The sequence below is a fragment of the Pteropus vampyrus genome, unplaced genomic scaffold (assembly GCF_000151845.1).
Source record: "Pteropus vampyrus isolate Shadow unplaced genomic scaffold, Pvam_2.0 Scaffold520, whole genome shotgun sequence".
NCBI classification, from domain to species: Eukaryota; Metazoa; Chordata; class Mammalia; order Chiroptera; family Pteropodidae; genus Pteropus; species Pteropus vampyrus.
This window is the reverse complement of record NW_011889301.1, coordinates 284,024-308,622: the sequence shown is the minus strand read 5'-3', so window position 1 is coordinate 308,622 and position 24,599 is coordinate 284,024. Positions and strand designations below refer to the sequence as shown.

Below are 24,599 nucleotides of genomic sequence, written 5' to 3'. Positions count from 1 at the left end.
ACCATAAAGACAAACAGGAGAGAAAAGCAGAGCAGAAAAAGGTTCAGTTCTGCAAAAAATAAAAAAACAAAAAACAAAAAAAAAGGAGGGAGAGCAGAAGCAGCAGAGCAATAAGAGTACCATAATGCCATTAAGGGCATTTGCTGCAAAGCATTCCTTTTCCTTCTTTCCCTCTGAGGAACCAGGCTGTGGGAAAAGCGGAAAGAATGAAAAGATAAAGAAGTGTTACTTGATTATTTCCAAAGCCAGAATTTGGTCACAGAAAAGCTCTGGCACCTCAAGCAGTTTCCAGTTTAGTAGAGCGCAAAAGGCACCCGCGCCTCGCTCCCCGCCTTCCCCACACGCGCTGCGCAGCGCGAGGGGACCACCTGCTGCCAACTCCTCACAGGGGACAGAAGCAGGACGCCCGAAGGACCCTTGTCTGTTTGTAAATAACTGCCCTGGACTGATCCTCACACCCTACTTCCCTTGTTTCCTTCCCTGATTTATTCCATATGCTTTCAACTAAATAGCAACTCTCAGAGAAAAACTAAAGCAAAAGAAAAGAGTGAGAAAAACCACTTTCCATTGGGAGGTGACCCTCACTTGGATGATGACGGTGCTCTATCAGAGCAGCTCATCTAAATCCATCACGTTGTTTTCGCAGACCTCAAGAGAGTATTGAGTATAAAGGTCCAGGTCAGTTGACAAGAGGGAAAATATCTGGAATTTCAAAGGAAGATTAGTATTTCAAAAGGTCAGAGGCAACAAGCATTAAAAAAATTTAGATATATTCTGAGACTTCTACACCAATGTACTTTTGGTGACAATGGCAGTAACAAAAAATTAAAGCCCAGAGGTGATGGAACAGACACTGAGATCTGAGACTCTAAGGAACAAGAAGCAATGACAAATATGATGATGGTGAGAATCATAAATGAGAAGACAGAAAAAAGTCCAAAAAAAAAAAAGGTCCTAAATGCAGCTATGCTCGACTGAAGGGCTTGTGAAGAGACTCATGGTTTCAGAGGCTGAGGAAAGAGCCCTCGCAATACGAATAATCAGGCACAAGATACCCCGAAACGATGAACATTAGGTAGGTCTAACAGGTGAAACAGAAAGTGATGGTTCCCAACGATTCAACTTGGAATAAAAAAGGCTCTTGTACATGACAGTTTTCTTAGAAAATGAATGAAGTTATAATTTAAAAAAAGAAAAGGGAAAGAAAGAAATGAAATACTGCTGCAAAGAAAGTACAAGCTGACAGAAACATGCACTTATGAGCTATGTATAGACAGGAAGTGAATGATATCAAATGAGGTAAGTGGCTGCAGGTTCTCAATGGGAAGCACGATGGTGGCATTTTCAAGGCTCATTCTAAAAGAGTTCTTCAGAGAGTTAATGCGAGAACACTGAAAAACAGGCCGACTCTTCACTGGATTTACTAATTTTTAAAAGAAAAAAATGGGTATCGAGCTCTAATAGGAAGTGAGAGGTATAGAGGGCCATTAGTTTGCTTCTTCCAACTTGGGAAAGGGGGTGAGGAAGGTACCACACAGAACTTCCTTGGCACTGAGGGTCAGCTGCATCCTACCTACCAGGAGATATACATCGCAGCCTGAACTGCTACGGCTGCTAGAGCAGAGCCTGTCACACAAGACTGAGGTTTAGATGTGGCTTCCATTCAATGGATACATGAGAGAAACATGATGGCGATTCTTCCCAACAAATGGCTTATTACAACACTCATATTTTTTCAGTCCCCAAATATTTGCTCTTTTAACATGTTTGTGAAAAAATTCTTCAAAGTTGTAGAGCTTCTCAGTAAACTGTCAAAAGAGCCGTATCAGTGGAAAGTAAGTTTAGGTGAGGTCTTCATCCCGGAAGCCTCTAAGAACAGAACAGAATGTGGAAACGAAAGGTCAAGTTCCTGTGGCACGATAGAGATAACAGTGATGATGTGTGAACAATATAAACCTGCAAAAGAAAAGGCCTTGCAAACAGGAGTAACAACCCACTGGCAACCCTGGTGCCTTGAAAGCATTTATGAATGTACACTGAAAGAGTGTACTTTTTTTGTATTGTTGTCTAAAGAAAAGAGTTCTGTTCAATACTTTTAAATTATCCAATAATCTTAGCTCATATTATTTTTTCCTTAATCAGATTATGCATAAATGTATTAATTCCTTCCTCCCCCTCCAAAAATACTGTTTGATAAGATACAAGCTTCAGATTCCAGCTGGGCTGCCTTGACTCCCATCATTTCATAGAAGCAGGAAGTTGGACCTGTACACGATCTATTTGTCTTTTGTGAGCCATAGGTGGCCCACAAGGTGATGTGAACACAGGCCAAAGCCTTGAAAAAGGCGGAGGAGACCCCGTATGGAAGGGGATGGTTAAACGCACTATGAAACCCTGCTGACTCTCACTGGTTTACTTCCTTGCCCCTCCCAATCTCTTAAAGTCCATTTCAGAAATTTAAAAGAAGACTTTTTTGTTTTTCTGCACTATCCCCAACACCTGGAAACTGCTTTGGGCCGATTCAATATTTAGTTAAGCATATTCGGTCTGAACTGGATTTTAACCCCTCAGAGCATCTGGTCCAGGGACCTCAGGCAGATGCTCACTGCAATCAGGAACCACCTCTGCTGAGAAGCACAAGTTTAGATGACTAGACAAGGCCCAGATGGAAAAACTGTCGCACAGCCACGCCCCTCAGAGGAACAAGTTACGACTGGGCACACCCCGACCGGCTCCTGTAATCTATTAGAATCCCTGAAACCTGAAGAGCACAATCCAAAAAAGCAGAAAGCAGATTAAATGTGCAAGACACACTCGACTGTAATGAAAGCCTCACCAACTGTACCTAAAAGGAATATGTTCATTCAAAACATGTCTACCTAATCACCAACAGCAGGCATTTTATTTGAAGTTTTAGTAGTTTAATTCACCTAAAAGTGTCAAAGTTAAAATATTCCCATTTTGCCTTATTTATTGTAGAAATGTTGAGGGGGGTGGGGAAAGAAAATGATAAAAAGAAAAATCCCCAAATGCCCTACCAATCAGAACTGTTATAATTTTTACGTGTAGCTCTTTTCATTTATTGCTTTATAAGCATTTATCCAGATCACTAAATTTTCTTTAAGAACATGACTCTGGATTCGTTTGGAATAATTTATCAATCTTTAGATCACTTCCTCTTTCTGTTATAAATAACATTCTGGTTTTCCATTATAATATACCTGAATCTTTGACTTTTTGGTTTTCTCTAACATTCTTCTCAAATGGAATCAGTATGAGTATTTGATACCTTTCTAATAAAAATTTTTTCAATTTAAGATCATGAGTAAGTACTTATACTGGGGCACAATCGGAGTCTCATACATGTAAAAGTATGTAGTGAAATTGTATGAAAGAATCAGCAAAAAGGAAAAATGGCAGAACTGAAAAATTCCTTAAAAAAGCAAGATGCGCGGACCTCTTGGGGGTTTGCCACAGAGTTCCTCAGGACACAGGCTGCTGTGGGACTGCATCAGACTCACTCAGCACTGAAGATAGGCAGCTCAGGCCCAAACCTCAATGATATGAGGGTAGGAAAAATAAAAAGAAGCAAGGAAATTTGTGAAGGAGGTTTTAAAGTCTGGTTCAGGTTACCTTCAGGCCTCTTGTCGTCTATTATAAAAGATACGCTGTGCCATGAATGCGGTACCTTCTACAGGACTGCACGGGTTGCCACCTCCAGGCTAAGATACACAAATACAAAAAGGTGCCTGCCTTCCACTCCTGAGATGACAGTATGTGGGTTTTCTGCTCTTCCCTCAAAAGGGACGTTTTCAGAATATGTTAAAAATAAAATGTCTGCCTTCAGTTCATGACAAACATCCAAAGACAATAATGAGTAATGGATTTGGTCATAAACATGTCCATTTTCTTGTCAAAGCCTATATTAATGAACGAAGTGAAAGATGCTGGGCTCTAAGTGAAAGAATGAGCCCCGCTGGGTGTGTAGACTGTGGCCAAGAAGACAATCCCTCGGTAAAGAAGGATTGCAACTTCACTCAAGTTTGCATATTTCCACCGTCACACTTATTTGCAGCAAATTCTCCAACGATTATGATGTATGCAATATGTGATACACAGAAAGATCTCCTCCAAGTACTGACAGAGTGTTTCGGAAATTCTTAATTAAGAACTTTATATATTAATATACAACATTCTCAACTTTCTCATATTATAACTCAGAGACCATGAAATTGTCTCTGAAAAAAAAAAGCCTATGTTAAAATGGTATAAATTTTCTTAGATGATGAACAAATCAAACACATTTGATTAATTTCCCATCATAGGAACTCTGCTTTTTCCTATCTTCATTTCTAGCTCCAGAAGATTAAACTGGAAAACCAACACTTAGAACTTTTCAGAACAGTAGGATTCTTTTCTCACCTTTTAAAACTGCTTTTTCTTGAAGCAGATCTGGTGGTTCTTTTAGTAATGCCTGCACTGCCAGAAATGTTAGGTTCAGATGTTTTACAGCTCTGAACACTTGACTGAAGAATTACTCTGGAAACGGTTGGAAAAAAATAAGATTATATTCACTGAAACAATTTTCAAATACTTGACAGAAGAAAGCATTTTTGCACTTTAGTGCAAATTATTTTACTGTGAATTGATAGGATTGTCCATAAACACATTTGCCAAAAAACTGAAACACGTTTTTACACCAAAGTCTTTTGAAATGAAGCATCTCATTTCCCTATGAAGGTTATACACAAAGATAATCGGAGTACTTTGCTTTTGGAAAACAAATGACCTGGCATTTTTAGCAATTCCCCGCACCAAAGAAATCAATCAGTAAAACAAATCTTTTGTGTCCAAAAGTAAAAGTAGATTCTCAGAATTCTAGTCACAAAAACAAGAAGTCATTTAAAGCCCCCAAATTGTGAAGAATGTGAATATAAATATCTGTACGACACTCATTCCTCAGAGCCGAGGGTATGGGCAATAAACACTGAGTCAATAACAATTTTATATAACATTTCAAAATTTGAAAATATGTTCAAACAAAATTTGAGTTTTGTCGATTATAACTACTTACTAAATCACCAATTACCATTAACAAGAAAGTGAAACTGCTTAAATTCTGTGAAATTTGATTTAATTAAACTCTGAAAATCTCAAAGAACTAATGCTGATGGGAGTAAACTGCCCAGGAGGTAAATTCATGAACCAGAAAAAACACCCTGAGCTTAAGCCCACAAAGAATACCCGGTTCTTAAGTGGAAGGTGTTTTTAAACCCCTCATTCAATTGTCATAGGGAAAATAGCAAAAAACATCAAAAAGATCGCCTCAAAAGATTTTATATGCAATTCCTTTTTTTCAAGAGATAATGGCCAGAACACTGAACTGTATGCACACACATTTATACATTCTCAATTTTCATTTATCTGTGAGAGAAAACAGACTTTAAAAAGCTTCCTCCTCTCATACCCAAACATAAAAGTGAGATAACCAATAATAACTCACTTGAACCCAACTCATACGAGTAAAAAGAAACCATTGCGATAAACTAGGAGTCCTACCTACTATGCTTGCAATTACCACAGTGTTATAGTTAATAACCAAAGCCAGGTCCTTAAAATGAAGTACAGATTAGTAAATTCCTATAATCTCAGTATTACTCAAACCACAGCATATTCAACATTTAGTATAATGCTAACTTCTCATCACTAAAAAACCAGTGGGTTGTTACTATACTAGAGCAGATGTCGGGAGGCCAGTGGTTTTCAAGCTGTTTGGGGGAGAGCGTGGGAGGGCAAAGGGAGCTGCAGCTCTCCCACCTGTTTCACTTTATCCATGTACGTAATATTTCTGAAAGCCTTATGAAAACAGGCCTTCCATCTCACTGAGGGAAACTGATCCTAGTTAAATGAGCCAATGCGTGACTCAGAATTTCTCATAAAGTTTTATCGTCCTAAATGTTGACTGTACTAACAAAATAGAAAAAATATATTCAGACACAGCTGTATGATCAAAGAAGACACCACAGCCCTGGCGTATGAATTCTACCCCTGAAATAAAGTATTTATTTTCAAATTCTGATTATATAAAGTGAGAATGAGATATTTAGTAGTCCCTGGTAAAGATCCGAATCTAGAATTTTTCATAAAGTAAAACGACATAAAGTAAAATGATAACAAAAACCGCCAGAGAAGCTTCCACTGCCATTTCAGAAGCCCGGGCCCACTGCAGGGCTGCTACTATGTCCTGAAGCCTTTCCCCTGAAAGGCAAGGCTCAGGGTTTTCATCTCCAGTTCGACAAATAGAGAAAATGAGACTCCTGTTGGCTTTTTTTTGAACTATCATACCTATTTCAAATGAAGCCACTTATGGCCAAAAGTACAGACAACAGGCACACTTGTAAAATCATTAATATGAGGAAAAACAAGAGCCAATACATTTCCTGCTTAGGAAATTTAAGTCCTTATTTCTTAAATTAGCTATTACCAACATGTTTAAATTCTATTCCAGATAAGAAATTACTACTAAATAAAATTTTAGACTGACAGGAAACATCTTTTTTAAAGTATGCTTAAGTATCTATAAAATTAGTGTACATAAAAATGTCTAGCAATATAATATTAATAGCTAATAATCTACGTGGAACTTTGAAAATAAGAGCATGATTGACATTTGGAATACATTAATCACACCAATAAAGATTCAGGTCATCAGTTATTTGCATTAACAATAGAGCAGTTATTACATCTGTAGGTTATGCACCAATAAAGTGGCAAACACCCAGAAACTTAGTACCTGTGACATCTTACAAGCAACACCTGATAAGGTGGGATCAGCTGGCAACATGTGAAGCATTCGCTTTGCCATTGGGCAAGTGGGAAAGCACTACCTCCCGCCTTGCAAACCAGGCCAATCACATGGCTTTGCAGAGCAATACTGGGCATATGTATTTTCTCCTTTCCATCTTTCCTGGGCAGAATCTTCAATCCTACCTTTTATCTCTTGCCCATACTGCAATTCACCTTTTTCTCTGCAGCATCTCCTGAACCCCAGTATTTTCAAATACTGGACACATGTTATCTGCAACTTGAGACATACGGCAAAGCAAAAATTGAAAAGCCAGGTCTCTCACTTATCAAGTCACGAAATGCTTTGAACACAAATGTTTAATTTCAAGAAAAGAATCCATCAGTGTGACTACACTGGTTGTCAACCAGTGATACAAAACAAGCTTTCAAAATGATGGGACTGAGGCCCTTGCAACCTCCGGACTTGCCTTTCCCACTATGAGTTTGACACATAGTTGAGGTGTCATTATAGTTGAGTTCTCCAGGCAAGCCACATAACAGCCTATATTAGGTGATGCTACATCATCGGCCAACAGAGATGAATACCAACAACAGTGCCCATGAGTAATCGCCTCAAAAAACTACAAGGATTAAACTTCTTTACATCATTGTTACTGCTGAAAGGTTTTGTGCCCATAATTCCAAATGAATCAGTCAGGCTAACTTGAATACTCTGCTGTGGGTCTAATGCAATGGTACATGTCAGTAATAACAACAACAAAAAAGGTTATATCTCACATAGAATAGTAAAAAGAAGAGCCTGATGGAGTCCATTTAAAACTTACCCTGGGAAAAATAATGCAATCATGAAGCACCTAAGTATTATTAGCAACTCCACCCTTTTAGAATTCGACCTATTTGAGATAACTTTGCTACTGGGAATAGTTTGAGAAGTATAAAGTTATGTAGCATGTGATGCCCTTCAGTCAGAATATGTAAAAACCTCAGTTTACCAAGAGAAGTAAAGGAAAAAAAAAACACCTAAAAGGATAATCATCATCAGAAATGCAGCATCTCTGTCTATGCGATAAGAAGTTTGTATTTAATATTTAAGGAAATGTCATAAATACAAACATGGTAAGCAGCTTTTCCTTAATTCTGAAAAGATGGCGTCTGCTAGATTTCACAATCTTTTCTAGCCATCTGAAGACACTCAGTGAAACCACAAAGCATTAAAGTTGGTTGCCATGGAATTTTACTTTGGAGGAGATCCTAGAAGAAACTTTTGTATTTCTCTATAAGTCCTAAGTCCAAGTTGGAACGAAAGAAGTTCTTGAAACATGAGCTAAAGAAAAAATTTCAGAGAAAAAAGAATGCAGGCTAGACATGAGAGGGTAGTGGTCAACCGCAGCCTCACCGGGTACACCCTCCTTTCTGTGCTCTTGGTCTTAACTCTGGATGTTCCCTGGTTAAGCTTCTTGCCATATTCTTCTGCAGAAAAGAAGTCTCTCCACTGTGAAGGTATTATTTAATGATGAAAGATATCAAGAGAACACAAATTCTGTCTATATTAACCTAATAAAGGCATTTGGTTACTTTTGGGAAAGAAGGAAAGCGGGAGGGAGTTCGGAGTGATGAGGTGAGGCAGAAATACAAATATGAGCAAAGGACTCCAGTCATCTCTGCTTTCCTATTTTTGTTTTACATCAAGTTTTGAAAATTGTACTTAACTGTAAGGGAGAAGGGAAACAAGTGGAGGAGAAAACCCTGCAAACTCAAAACAGAAGACTTATTAGGGAAGCAGCTGTCTGCTGGGAGCACACTGTGGACAATGGCAGAATCAGAGGTGAAACAGGATTCAGTGTTCACTAGACTTCCTGGCTACAAAGTCAAATCTTTACGAATAACAGAAAATCAGTGGGAAAATTATTTTTGCTAGATTGGAAAGGACATACTAAAGATATTTACTACAGAAAACTAGAGGAAAGCTGTACAGTCAAGTGATTGAAAGAAAACTAACCCAAACTAAGTATTTTTGATGGGGAAAAGCAGCTAGTTCCCTGACTTTTTAAACTGCTATTTCAAAAAATCTGTTAAGCTTAAGTACAACTTTAAAACAAAGTGTGTTGTTTTTAACATCCCTTGTATGAAAAGAATCGTGAAGTCCTCCCTCCCTGCCACCACCCCATTAACTGAGAAGTTTAAGGAAAATAACTATTGAAAAAGGCAAACCAAGGCAAATCAACAAAGCTAGGAGAGCTGACAGTGAGAAAAACATGCATCATGAGAAAAACACTGGACACCAGAGGTGAGCTCTAGTAGAGAAATGGAATGGGGCACTTACACAGCAGCTATTTGTCAAAGGGTCCTGATGGCTACTGTGTTCTTAAACCATCGAGACAGAATAGCAGGATGGGAAGAATGTAGTCACAAACAATCCACCAGATGACAACACTACACAGTGCAGAGGTCAGCACAGCTAGGGGACATCTGGAAAGGGGTGAAGGGGAAAGAACAGATGTTCAAATTTGGGAAGCCAAAATAATATAAAATAATAAATAAATAAAGCCACGTGTGAATTTTAAACACCCTGTGATGCAAAGGGATGAGAAACAAGGAGAAAGTTTTGTTATTTTATGTTGGGAGAAAAATGCCGTCTTCAGTATTTAACTGATTTGATATTTGGTAACAAAAAATTAGACCTTAATCTCCAGTTGGATAACCGCCCCCATGTTAATTTAATTGTAAAATACTAAAATCAGAGTTGTTATCAGATTAAAATTCTTCAAAAAGCACAAGATATGCACACACATAAAACTAAACCAAACCAGGGAGAAAAAGGAGGCAAAGCCAACCAACCAAAAAACAAACAAACAAAAACAAACTCTGGACTGATCACTAATAACCAACCCCTAGGAGGCACAATTATAAATGGACACAGCACAGCAGAATTGATCTCGTTTCAATAGAGCCATAAACTGTATTCATCCATGAGTTTAGGCAAACTGCATATTTTGAAAACAAGGATTATAGAAGTATAGCCAACCCCAGGCAACACAAAATGAGGGAAATTTCCCTTATGTATTAATACAATTAAGTTCTCACTCAACATCTTTGATGGTTCTGGGACTTTAAGCAATACACTGTAAGCTAGAACAAAACCAATCTGACCATAGGCTAATTGATGTTAACAAGAGTTAATTTCCTATGGCATCTCATTAACGTTATAAGGAAATGATGTTATGTGAGGACTTGCTGGACTATGTATATTTCCTCAGTTATTTTCCTCATGCACCCAAACTCGTCTAGTTTCCAACTGTGAGAATGGAACCCTCCTTGTAGCTGGAAGGGCGGTAACTCCTTCCAACTACTACACTTCCAAATGGTCGCCCAGAAACGTCTGTGACCAAACACAAAGGCTCCAATGAGCATCCGTTTTGTGCCAAGTATGGGGCTGATCAAGTCAGAAATGCTCGACCTGGCTTACGATGCCATCTTTATCATTGTCTTTGTCACCTTAATCACTGAACACTATGTGACAGGCACAGGCATCCTATATGGTGACAGGGGATTACACTAAAGGGTGGGCCTGAAATCAAATCTCATTTACTCCTCCACAAAACAAAACAAAAAACCCTACTATTATACGTTAAGATTACAGGGGCTTACTATTTACATAGAAAGTAATAAATGACCTAGGAACACTACAGAACTCTCTACACAATCGAATTTTCATTTGCTGTTATTTCTTTAATTGATCTTAAAGGCAGAATGGTCTGAATATCCAGGTGTCCACATTACAGGTTTTAATTTGTTCCTTTAGAAAAGCTCATGGCACGGAATTATTTTCTGAGGATGAAAAACATACCCATCTACACTGTACTGTTAAGGGAGATTGAAAGGATTTTCAAGGCCAATTATATTTTTACCTATTCCTATGAAAGACATACTTCCATTCTTCATGAAGCAGTTCATTTAACCATAAAAAACCTAGCAGAAATGATCGGTATGCAGAAAGATAGGCAGCATGGATGAAGTTATAAAATCTACTAAATCTTTCTGAGCACAGACAATATACTTGCCATCATTCCTGATGATCACACTTCGAGGTCATGGTGCTACACGATTTGCTGTCTTCATGGAAGTCCGGAACACACAGGCTTTCTGAGAAAATGACTATTACAATTTCTAACTACTCTAACTCTCTCAAAATAGTGACTGTAAACTAGAAAGCAATAATGGGAATGATATTTTATGTACTAGAACTTTCTCTTAAGAATCACCAGTACTTACATATTTTTCACTAACTTTCCTTATTACAAGTATTTTCATTTGGCTCTAAGTACCAATAGTGAAGAAAAATAACTTGCCTGTGGTGATAGGCAGACATTGAATTTACATTTCTCAATCCAAACTGCTGTTGATAACTTTCTCTCTCAGGAGACTTTTATTTCTAAAATAACAACAAAGACTTGAGAGAGAAAGAAAATCTCCAACTGACCTCCTTTTCTAGGGCCAATAAAGCTACAAATGAGAGCAAAAAAGATGATTGTAACAGCAAAGAGTTTGAAAAAAGAGGAGGGGGAATATGCTGGGACTAACCTAATCTCCCCCCGGGGTCTTTACACATAATTAAGAGCTTAGAAGAACTTAAGCATTTTGCCTTTTCCTTTAAAAGTGTGGCCTAAAAGTTTGTTAATTTTGTATATGGAAGAGGAACAGTTTAGGAATTATTCTATTATTTTTAGGATTACCATTACAATTAAAGGGGATCCTAAACTAGTGGGGTGTTTTTTGTAATATTTTTTTTTAACTTTCACCATTTTACTTGGTTTTAATTTATGCCAAGAGTGCTTCAGAAAGGCCTATGTCCTTCATTGCTTTTAGGGGGATGGAGGGGTGTAACCAAATAACTGAACAAATGATAGCACTGAGGCTGGTCTCTCCTCCCCAAGTCTTTGCTAGTTAATTTCATTCAACTATCATTGATCACATTCAATTTTCACCCAGGAACCTCACATACCAAGATGAATGTAATGGCATCTAGTGTCACCTTCTGGTTTCCCATAATATTTAGAATTTAAGTTTTCATTTATCGTTTACTTTTATATTACCGTGAACCAATCAGCTGTGAAAGAGACAATTATAACCTCAACTTTCCTAGAAAAGAACATCAAGTGATTTGAACTCTAGAAAACACATTCACAAGGTAGCACACTCAGTGACAAGGAAATCTCCTATATGTCTTATTTAACAAAAACTTTTGACTAGGCAGAATTTCCATCCCAACTCCCAACTTGACTTCTGAACAGAAGGCAATCAGCTATTGAGAAATAAACTTCAGATTAATAATGCTTCAGATTCTTAAAAACAAGTGAAAAAAGCTGAGCACAATGAAAAGCAACACACAAAACCATGAATTTTCTAGGGCTTACAATACAAAGTATGGTCCCTGGACCAGCAGCTTCTCTAACACCTGGAAGCTTGCTAGAAATGCATAATTTTAGACTGGACCCCAGATCCACTGACCATACTCTGCATTTTAACCACCTCCCCCAGGAGACTCAAACGCACAGTGAAGTTTGAGAAGCACTGATCTAGGGCACTGCCCTTTTCCTTCATCGTATCTAAAATGGCTTCAGAATAATTATCTGGAAAGGGTATAATGTTTCTAAATAAAAATAACCATTAAGGCTTTAAATAAGGACTTTCAATGAAATTAAAAACAAAATGGCACTTGGAATTAAACAAGTTATATAAAATGCACCAGCCTTAAAGCATTCTAGTTGACTGAAGCACCATTGCAAAGATAATCAATACTAACGCCTTTTATTCACGTGGTACTTTATATTGGGAAGCTCGATTCTTCTCTTTGGATCTTTTCTTTTGGAACCTCCCAAGGCAGCGGCCCATGCCTTATGTGTAATTCTACTTTAGAATTTAAGATTATGAGGAGATACCAGTGAAGAACCACTTTTAATTAAAAAAGGAAGCCTGTTCTCTGCTACCAATACTTATTAGGTCATTAGTTCCTTACTATATTGCAAGATACTTATCGAATAAAATGATTTATCTCCATCACTCATACACACACACGCACGCATGCACACACGCTGAAAATGTGGTTCCCCATAACGAAAAGGGAGGTTATTAGAAGGAAGGCATTTAATGTCATAAGTGGAAGCATCTACTAAACAATACCCTATAAAAAAAGTACAATGGCCAAGTTTTTTATTTTATATATATATATATATTTAAACAATCCTGGATGTTCCATGAGATTGAATCCAAACTACCACTTACTTAAAGCAAGTAGAAGTAGACATACACACACTCAGTAACTATAAAACTTTCTATTCCCACGTTAAATCTTCTAGAACTTGAAAATAATTCCTTGAACAAAAAGTTAATACAAAATATAGTTTAATCTAATGCACTGCTGCCCTAAAATAATATAATGACATTAAGCCACCATGTCATACTGATTAAAGCCTACCATATTAAAACAAATTACCTGTATTACGGTAGTGAGTTTAAATAAATTCACGATTTTTAATAATTATGGGAAAATCTGTTAGTCTGTGGTTTACATCTGCTACTACTCTCATGAGGATCTCACATGGTGATTATCCATAGAGAAAAAGCATTCCTAATATTGTTTTCCTATCTATTCAGGCTAGTGAGGTCACAACAGAAAATGGAAATAACCAAAGGATAGCCAAGAGATTCTTAGACAACATCCCTAGATTTAAAATAATGTAGATAATCATTTCAAAGTGGCACAATGGGCACGCAACAATGGAGAAAAATGTACAGGAAAATATGCTCATGAAAGAACTCATACACATATTAAATAACATCAACCACACAAAGGAAACCAGACTCACGTGAGGGGAACAGCATTTGTTTTTGATTGTCTTCTGCTTTTCAGAGTCCGAAGTCTATCACCTTGTGTCACTCCACTGATTTCATCGTCATCACTGAACTGTATAAGTAAAAAAACACTGAGCTAATGATTTAAATTGCACTTATTAATGCAATAAAGCATAGCAGTTACATTTATCCATAGAGACACACACAAACATAGACTTCAACTTTCTGAACGCTAAAATATTTTGCTGCTTTCAAAATAAAGCTACAAGTCACATTTCAAGACAACCAAACACTGACTTTCACAAACACAGAAACCAATAACACTCTGGTTATAAAACATATTGACAGTGAAGAGGCACAATGACTTTTCAATATTGAAAACATTCTTTTTTAAATTTCACCATCTACTTACCACCACTGAATATAGTACAGCTACCCCCTAAACTCTGGGTTCTACAAAGTTCTTCATTTGAGAATGATTGGTTACCTACATCAGCTGTCATGAAATGGAAAAAGGTGTGTGTGTGTGTGTGTGTGTGTGTGTGTGTGTGTGTGTGTGAGAGAGAGAGAGAGTGGGGGTAGGGGGTGTCACTAAAGAGCTTACTCCACATACCTCTTTCTTCCACCAGTGCCTAGTGAGTAAAAAAATACTTCAGTTTTATGGGCACATAACCTTGTTTTAACTATTTCAAGTAAAAAGTTTCTAGAGAGGGCTATAAGTATAAAAAAAAGTGTGACGATAATCCCTCAAAATGTGCTTTATTATTTTTATCTACAATTTTCTCCATGCCCTAATTGGTTCTCAGCAGCATTTAAAGCAATAACAGCATGATGGGGATGGTTCGATTACCAGTTCAGGTTCTTGCTTGTCTTGATTCTCGACCCCATTGATTGAAATGTCATCAACAGCCATGAGGAGTTTTGAGACAGCTGCTCTGTGTTTTACATTCTCCGGACCCCTTAACTTTTGACGAAAATAATCACCTTCCAACCAGAGACTTGCTTGTTTCCTGTTAGAACATTTAAATAACATCAAAATAGACTTTGCCAGAAGGATACATATGAACAACTTTCTCTTACTAGACTATCTACTGTTACTGGAGACTAAGAAAAATTCTACTTCTAACCATTTTCCAGAACCGGGTGTTTCCTGAGGAATTACCTACATCGCCATCTACTTACATCACCAAAAATTGTTGTTGAGGCCCAATCACTGAGCCAGGTCTACAAATTCTGATCCAAGCAATAGTCTCGGCTGCTGCCATTCTGTAATGCTTCATAATGTAGCAGGCTATCAGAGTGCCCGTTCGTCCAAGGCCCGCTAGAAAACGAAACAAACCAATCAGATCTGGTCTCATGTACTCCAGAATTTTGTTGGACGGGTACAATTTTTTTAAAAAGGCCTGGCATGATTTTGCTTCCCTCAACAGTGGTTATCAAGTTTGGATGCACACTGCAATCATCTGGCTCCAACCTCCCAAATTCTGATTTAATTAGTATGTGATGTAGCCTGGACGCAGAGATTTCTAAAATCCCCCAGATAATTCTATGTATAGCCAAGATTGAAAATCACTTAGCAAAGATTCTCAGGAAGTGCAGTGTTTTCTACTCTATGTGTTCTATTATTGGTACAGTCATGTTTCCAAAAGCACAGGCTTAAAATCTTCCAAATCGTTCTCCCTCATCCAACAGTTTTTCCTACTCTCGTACCCACTTTTATAGGGATTTCTTTTTTTTTTTTTTACTCTATTCCTGCTATCCTCCTTTACTCTCATCTAGACAACTATCACTATTTCCTATGATTGTTAATTTTATGCATCAACCTGGCAGGTGTATTTGGGTGAGACTGGTGGATTTTTGAATAAACAGATAGATTATCCTTCATAATGTGGGTGAGCCTCGTTCAATCAGGTGACAATCTGAACAGAACAAAAAGACTGGCCTCTCGGATATAGAGGAAATTCTCTAGCAGATTACTTCCAGACTTCAATGGCATCATTGACTCTTCTGGGTCTCCTGCCTGCCAGCCCACACTGTAGATTTTGTACTCATCAGCCTCCATATTCGTGTGAGCCAATTCCTTATAATAAATCTCCTTCCATGTATACTACACATCCTATTGGTTCTTGTTCTCTGGATACCCTAATACAGATTTTGGTACCCTGAAGTGGTGTGCTACTGTAACGGATAAAAATGCGTTAGTGGCTTTGTAACTGGAATTGTAAAGGCTACAAGTGTTTTAAGGCTCATGTAGAAAGAACCTAGATTGCCCTGAAAAGACTGCTAGCAGGAATATGGATGTTAATACTGATTTTGGTGCAGACACAGATGGAAATGAGGAAGATGTTATTGGAAACTAGAGGAAAGGCAATCCTTGTTCGAAAGTGGCAAAAAACCTGGCTGAATTGTGTTCTCAAGTTTTGTGGAAAGCAAAACTTGTGGGTGATGACCTTGGATATTTGGCAAAGGAGATCTGTAAGCAAAGTATTGAAGGTGCAGCCTGGTTTCTCCTTACTGATTACAGTAAAATATGAGGGGACAGAGATAATGCAAGAAAAATTTTTTCACCAAAAAGGAACCAGAAACTGAAAACTGAAAATTCTAGGTCTATCATATTGCAAAAAAAATGAGAAAGCGTGTTTTGAAGACAACATCAAAGGTGTGGTCGGACAAGCAATTTCATGAAGGTATTACACATGGATATAATCAGCAGAAGCCAGAAATACTGATGGGATTATACCAGCAGACAGTTTAGAATAAGGAGACAGCCACAGGATGAAATAAAGGACAGCTTTCAGATTTCTGAGCTATAGTACCGGGCATCAAAGCTACTTGGCTGCAAACATGTCTCATCCTTCAAGAAAAGGGAAGCATGACCCTGAGGGTAATACAAAGATCAATAGGACTGCCGCCACCACCATCATCACCACCACCACCACCACCATCACCACCAGTCCATGGGACAGGGCTGTCTACCACTAGGTTTCATAGGGTGGGGCTGCCTCTGTAGTTTCAGTGGACCAGGTGACCACAGTCGATGAGTTCAGAAGCTCAGCTGCCACCTGGGGCCAAGGAGATGAGACCGCCTCCCCAGCAGGCCAGAAGGACAGAGAATGGAGCCAGAGCATTATTCTCGAGCCTGAATATCTCATGGCATTTACTTTGCTAGGCTTTGGACTTGCTTGGGACCTGTCACCCATTTCTTCTTTCCAATTTCTCCCATTTGAAATGGAATGTCTATCTTATGTTTGTCCTACTACTGTATTTTGGAAGCACAAAACCTGTCTGCTTTCATAGGTTCACAGAGGGGAGGAATTTTGCTTCAGGATGAATTGTACCCGAAGTGTTACCCACATCTGATTTAAAGGATTTTTTTTTTTTTTGAAGTCTACAGCAATTGGTCTTCCTAGGTGGTCTCCCATCCAAGTACTAACCAGGCCCGACTCAGCTTAGCTTCCAAGATTAGACAAGATCAGGCGTGTTCAGGCTGGCAAGGCCGTAGTTGATTCAGAGGATATTTAGATGAGACTTTGGAGTTGGAACTGATGCTGGAATGGTTTAAGACTCTGGGGGTTGTTGGGTGGGGTGAATGTATTTTACATGTGAGGACATGAATACTGGGTGACCAGAGAACAGAATGTTATGGACTGAATTATGTCCCCCGCCCCCCCACCCCCCCGCCTCAATCCATATGTTGAAGTCCTATCTCCCAAAATGATAGTCTCTGGAAAAGGACTTTATGGAGGTAATTACAGTTAAATAAGATCATGGCTAAATAAGATCATGGTGGGGGAGGCACTTAATCCTATAGGATTAGTGTTCTTATAAGAAGAAGAGACACCAGGAATGAGTATACACAGAAGACAAAGAGAAGGACATTGTCTGCAAGTCAGGAAGAGGCTTCACCAGAAACCAACCCTGCCAGCATCCTAATCTGGGATTTCTAGCCTCTAAAACTGTGAGAAATAAATTTGCTGTTTAAGCCACACAGTCTGTGGTATTGTGTTCTGGTACTCCGAGCAAATTAATACACTCCCTAATGAATCTCGTGTCTCACTGGATAATCCAATTTTCACACTGTCATCATTTTTCTTCCCAAAACAAAGATCTAATCATACTAAACCCTTTTCAGGTTTTTAACTGCTCATCAGTCAACTTCAAGGTTTCTCAACCTCAGCAGTATTGACACTTATGGCTGGATAATTCTTCTGAATCAACTATCTAACAAGAGGAGAAAAATTAAATAAATCCGACCACATTCATACAATGTATTATTACATTCATTCATTCATTCATTCATTCATTCATTCATTCAACATTCAGTAAGTGTCAGGCATTGTTCAAGTGGCTAAAAACATAGCAATTTGTTAGAATATAAACTTCACAAAGACAAGCTCTTGGAGTCTGCTCTACTCATTGGCATATCCTCGAATCTACCAAACAATAGGTACTGAATAGATATTTGATGAATAAATGAATGCATTTCAATGCGTTAAGTCTTTGTAGGGTTACCTATGAATACAATTTAACTTACTATGCTTTTCATGTGAAATTAGGGTTTTAAAAGCATTCTTTATATGTCAATCACACCTCAACAAAGCAGTTTTAAGAAAATAGCAACTTATTAAAAAAAAAGTATTCTTTAAAAACAAAGGCAGCTTCATGTCTCTTCGTATATAATCTAAATGAGTATGGCGTTTCGACACATATATACATACATGCCCACACATATATACATGTAAGTCAACCATTTTTTTAAAATCAACCCTAGAAACGTACCTTTACAATGTACTGCAATGGCACCCTCGGCATTTTCACAAATATCCAAAAATTCTTTGACGATGGCATCCGTAGGGGTGCTGCCATCCGCAAAGAAAAGATCATAGTGATCGAAACCAGCATTCGTAAAGTGTTTGGCATTATACATCCTTTTATTCAGACGAATAATGGTAGTAACGTTGTGATTCTTAAAATAAGGAATATAAGCTTCAGGAGAATGTTGGTGGTAACCTACATAAAGAAATTACCATATTTTGTAAAATGCAGAAGGAAAACAATGGATAACAATTTCACCTGTCTTTGTATGGAAACAGTGTCTAGCCTGGAAATTGAATACCAATTTGATTATAACTGTAAGAAAATAAATTTAAAAAGTGAAAATCCAGGCAGAATGGTATATTGAAATGATTGCACATACTTAATTAAGATGACCAAGCTTAGTTTAACTCTTAGGCCTGTTTCAAAAGAAAATACAGGATAGATACTTTCAATAATAAAATTATACTGGTCCCATATTTTTGCATACCACTTTCAAGTCTGGTTCTTGAATGAGGTCCACAGAAGGCAATAAAACGGTCTGGTATTATCCAATTTAAATCTCCATTTTCTGCTTTCTGCAAAGGGAAGACCAGCACAATTCATTTTCAGACTTACTCTCCTCTCTCTACACCCCTTCTCAATACTAAGTGTATGCAGAACTTCAAATCCACTTGCTTTAGCACAGAAGCTGTTTATAAATGACCATGAAACAGGACACTGAGATTTAGCCTGCTATGAATATTCCCAGAGAATAGTTAGTTAACTGTTCCTGGTCCCAATCACTTCTCTTAACAGTATTTCTTTGCTGGAGTAGTGAGCCTTTGGAAAATAGACCTAACTGCTGCTGTCTAAAATATACCTAAGTACTCTGGTTATTTTATCCAAGTAAATTTTCATATAGTTGCTGCTAATTAATACAAAAGCAAATGTTTCCGTTATGAGGGATCTGGAAACTTCCTTGTTTTCCTGAATGACTAATTGGCTTCCAAGACGAGCAATCTTGACTCATTAAACAAAGGAGAAAAAAATATCTATTTAGGCTCCTGGCTTCTTGATATTTATTTTTTATTTGTAGAGTCATCTTCCCATCATTTTGCTAGCTATTTATTTAATAAGATGGTCAATGACAAATTTTAACTAAACCACCAGGAAATTTGAAATTACAAGTATGCTGAGATGACAGTATGTTTCTAAAAAAAAAAGGGTCAATATGAACTGAAATTTAAAACACTTTACTTCCTATTATTAAATCCTTTGGGTTGAGTTACCATAACAATTATTATAAGATAAATATAGTTCAAACTTAACAATAATAGAAATGGTTACACAAAGTAGGAGATACTTGATAGTGGAGAAGAGAATGAATGATAAAAATAAGATCAATTTACTTTGCAATTAGGGTATGTATATGTGTGCCTAAGAACGAAAGTAAGAAATAAACCAAGAACACCTTGAACATCTACAGGCCAGGCAAGTAACCCAAAACCAATTTACTTGACTTAATTATCAGAGAGGAGAACTGGTGAGCCCATGTCCCCTTCTAAAAGGTCTATACAGGAATGAGGGCAAGTGTTGCCAGATGTTCCGATTTTTAGGTGAAACCAGAATTCTGGAGTTCTTAACAAGAAACCTGCAGTTAGACTCCAGTTACACACAGGCATCATAGATTATAAAATGCATCCTGAATTCAGAGAAGTTAAAATAGGAAAAAGTGGGCATCATGTAATCAATGATACACTAATCCAAAATTTCTAAATATACTGTGGAGACTAAACGAACCAGTCTGTGAGCTACCCATGGTCTGTAGCTACCTAAACAGTTCCCTGTGTCTCAATGCAATTTTATTGACAGTAAACAACATTTGTGGGTGACCTTGCTACTCCCAGCAAATACTGCAATTTCTGCATTAGTAAGAGAGAAGCTAATTAGTACTGATACTACTCCTTAGTAACACAGAGGCTTAGGTGCGCTAACACTGAAAAAACACCAAATGGTGTTTTTAATAGTTTTGCTTACATTAAGAAAGTATATTTTATTTTAAATGTTTAATTTTATAAGAACAAGCACCCCCAAAATGGTAATAATTAAGTTACAATCAGTAGTGTGAGACGGTAATTAAATACATATTATACTTTAGAAATATATTGCTATTATAGAAGAGTAAATAGCAATATATTTCTAAATATAGGGTGGGCCTTCATGAAACACAATTATTTTACATTTTTGGTACATCACAGTAATGACTAAACATAACTATAAACTCTACTTACCAATAAAATATTTTAAACTCTTATGCAAAGAGTTTAAAATAATTAGAAATTGACTGTGAAAGAATAGTTATGTGATACTGCTGCATAAAGTGCTGTCTGTGGAATCACTACATTATTAGTGACAATGTCTGCTCAAGATAACTATAGTAGGATAAAAAAGATAAGATCCCACAAGCAATCTTGGTCAAAAAAGACCTTTAGCATAAGCATCTTACTTCTTAGCTATTTGGAGAGTGAAATAAATGGTAGAATCAAATTATGTTGTTTTTTTTTAAAACCAAAACACTGCAATAAAAAGTGTCAAACACATCTGTGGTTTTGCCTGCCTGGACTCTCTCTCTCTCTTTTTTCTGAGTGATTTGATAGGGCTGACCCCAGCACTCCAGCTCCTGGGATGGCCAGAGTATTCTACACCCACGTACCCGTCATACTCAACCAGGAACATAGCTTGGTTGAGGGCTAGGGACATGATCTAAGGCAGGACAAGGAGAAGACTTTGTAGGTCTTCTTCTGGAGCTATGAATGCTCTTTTTTGCTGAGTATGCCAAACAGGCCAACCAAAGCTGCTGGTGGCCATCTTTGTCACTGCTGAGGGCTGGCCTGGGACAAAGCCAGCTCAGCCCAATTTCTGAAGTACCTGAGCACCTGAATCTGACTGTGCATGAAGGCACACTTGCTCCTGGCCTTTTTATTCATGTAAATCAATAAATTATCCCTTTTTTATTTAAGCCATATGTGTTTACTTTCTGTAATTTGCAACCAGAAGTGTTTCGACTTCATATAAACAGTTATTATAAAAACATACTTTCCAGAAATAATTAGATGTATCATGACTATTTATTCATATCATCTGATCCTATGCTAAGGTTTTTACAAACATTATCTCATTTAAGCATTATATGAAAATCATCAATACTAAAAAAAATTAAACTAAAATTAAAGAAAAAAGCCCAGGAGCACACTCATTCACTCTGGAAGGATGCATCGATAAAGGAATCCCCACTAAGAACTGGGACTGCAATAAGATGATAAAGACTTAACTCTATACACATCTAAACCATTCACAATTTTTAAAAACAAGAATATTACTACTGTAAGCAAAACGAATAAAAGTTGAAAACTTACTTCATAATGTTCATACTCGTCAAGGTTAAATGAGTTGAAATTAAGGAAGCCATACTGCATTGCCTAAAATCCAAAGGAAATCTTTTCAGAACAAAGACACAAATAAGGAAACAATTTCCTAGTAATAAATATCAAGAGGTAGCCCTCAAAAGCAGTAGTATATTTAGACAATGTTCCCATGAATCGTTTTTAAAGGTGGTGGGTGGGATATGTCTTTTAAAGGCTCCATTATCTGGAAAATCTGTTATAACGGTATTTATTCTAATGAGATATGATGCTTTATTTTCCTTCACAATCATCCTATTTGTGCAGAGCTAAATAATCAATTCTTCAAAGTTACCCTGCTAATTTATTAGATTAATACCACCTAGGCTTCAAATTTAATGCACAACCCAATGGTCCCTAAATAAATAATACAGAGAAAAGTCAGTTTATCCCAAACAAATCCTACACATTTCACAAGTATCTTTACTTTCAAATTTGTCTAAACAGTCTTGGATTGAGAGATTAATGTTCTCTCTACTAAAGATGGCCCAGGGACCAACACTTAAAATTTAAAATTTTGAGGAAAAAACTTTCTTCTTTCAATAAGCAAAAAATACACAAATTTTTTGTTCTCTTCTGCAGTCTCACTCTGAGTTGTAGTGGGCAAAGCATGCTGAGTGAAATAAGCAGAGGATCTGTTTTCTGAGACGAGCACAAGCTTGGGGCCTCTGAGAAGTGTGCTGTGAGCCAGACAGTATATAAGTAAGAAGTCTTGATCAACAAGGTAATCTTGATTCAAAAAGGGTGACTTTGTAAACCCTGTTTTCAAATTTTCAAGTACTGAAATATGAATGAAAAAATATGAATGCTAATACCAAAGTCCTCATTTTATGAAATATAGATATTTAAGTTCTAATTCCAAGACCAAATCCATGAATTTTATTTCCTTGAATTCAAAATACTCAATACATGTTATGATATTGGACTAGAGATGTTCTAAACAGAATGATAGAATAAAATGCAGTTTATAGAAAATTTCTATTCTCCTTTGAATTTCATATGGAGATCCTATTAGAAGCAGCACTAAAGTTAAGACAATTACATTTACAAATGTTTCAGGTATGCAATATTCTAAATCAGTCACAAATAAGAAATGTCTAAATTGAAAATCAGAAGCTGTTGACTCTTGAATAAAATTAAATATAGTGTAAAAAGAGCAATCTTTGACCTGTAGTTCCAGCTAATTAGACTTTATATTTATCTGATTAAAAAAACAAAAGAAAACCACAAACACAAAAACTAAGCCAAGAAATAACAATAGAAAGTTATACAATGTTATAGTAGACCATTTCCCAGGCCCTCAAAGTTTTTCTGCTCTTTTTTTAAAGGTGTTGGGAGTGGAGAGAAGGGAGCCCCAGGGTCAGTATAGTATATTTGTCTACATCAGCAGTTCCCGGGGTCCATTAGACAGGGATGATAACTGCAACCAGAAGGGATAATTTATACCTGTAGTCCCTTGTCTTCTGATGGCCTCCTCTGCCCATTACCTGCCCAAACTGAGGCCTGAGGCAGTTACCTCACAGCCTGCAGTGACTATCTCAGTCTGCGCCACACATCAGAGTCACGTGGACTCAAACTCAAAAGAATTAAATCCCATACACCTCAATGCTGAATACAGGATTTTAAAAGGGTATATTAATTAATCTCTGCATTTGTATACTAATTAGTTCTCTCATTTTAATCCATAAAATTTCTGTCAAAATTCTCAGAAAGCCATCATGTTTCATTATATGAGAAAGTAAACCTGGGTTCCTTTTGCCTCTGAAAACACATCACAAAAAAACTTGAGATGCTGGTAACGTCTTATTGATCCATGGGCTACTGATTTACAATTCTAGTTTCTTGTGTTGCCCTGACAGCCAAGAAATATACCCAAGGGAATGAGTGTTATAACCAGGGTCTGCTATGTCATACAACTCCAGGGGATGGATCCTGTTCATTTGGAATATGATGTGAAGGGTGTCCCTTGGAGTCAAAGACAGTGAGCAGCCTTGGTTATAAAACACAGGCATTATTTTAAAATAGCTCTGACGAAGCAGTAGTGACCTACTTAGTATTACATAAAACCTAATAAACAAATTAACGCGCTATTCCAATTTTGCTGAATTAGAAATTGACTGCTTGAGGATACAAAAACGAAGTGTTTGCCAGTTATTGAGTTATAAAAATGTCTGCTATAAATAGGATTGGTGGGAACCAGATCCAAAAAGTACCTAAATCAAAGAGAACTTGGAAATCATTAATCAGTTTCCTTTCTGTTTTTCTATGAAATCACAACACACTTCAAAACCAATTCTAGATTTAGAACCTAATTACATAGGTTCTGATGGTCTCTGATTGTCCCCTGTTGTTCAAGTGGCTTTCCCCCCAACTCCCACAGAGAAGCACTCAGATCCCAAATAAATTGTTTTTGAGATTTTTATCATTCTAACATTAGTGGGGAAATGGGATACCTCTGACATCATGCAGATCTTAGAAGATCTCAGGGAGAGAAAGTGTAGTCTTCCTTGGACTGTACTTTAGTACTCCAACACATCAGTGGGCATATCCTGCAAGTCACTTACCTTCTTCACTGCGTGAAAACAGTCAAGAAGTGTAATGTAGAAACTGCAACTCCCATAGGCAGCATCTCTGAAATCACAAAATTATTGAAATACTTAGCTTAGTTAATTTAATTTTTCA

At 37.3% G+C, this 24,599-nt stretch overlaps 1 protein-coding gene across 7 annotated transcripts in view; it reads right to left on the bottom strand.

Annotated features, from left to right (window-relative positions):
• CDC14B (cell division cycle 14B) overlaps positions 1–24,599 on the bottom strand; it is an 81,774-nt gene that overhangs the window by 3,910 nt on the left and 53,265 nt on the right. For 2 of the 7 annotated variants that reach the window (XM_011383464.2, XM_023525058.1), the window contains exons 7-14: positions 24,482–24,548; positions 21,873–21,935; positions 18,965–19,052; positions 18,439–18,669; positions 14,842–14,980; positions 14,510–14,669; positions 13,674–13,771; positions 9,131–9,276 (exon numbers count right to left, since the gene is read on the bottom strand). In XM_011383464.2, coding sequence (XP_011381766.1) covers positions 9,162–9,276; positions 13,674–13,771; positions 14,510–14,669; positions 14,842–14,980; positions 18,439–18,669; positions 18,965–19,052; positions 21,873–21,935; positions 24,482–24,548 — 961 coding nt within the window. In that variant the 3' untranslated portion in view covers positions 9,131–9,161. Of the gene's footprint in view, positions 1–94; positions 1,870–4,422; positions 4,540–9,130; positions 9,277–13,673; positions 13,772–14,509; positions 14,670–14,841; positions 14,981–18,438; positions 18,670–18,964; positions 19,053–21,872; positions 21,936–24,481; positions 24,549–24,599 lie in introns of those variants that run through there. The other 5 variants (XM_011383463.2, XM_011383467.2, XM_023525056.1 and 2 more) reach the window with 4 other exon arrangements.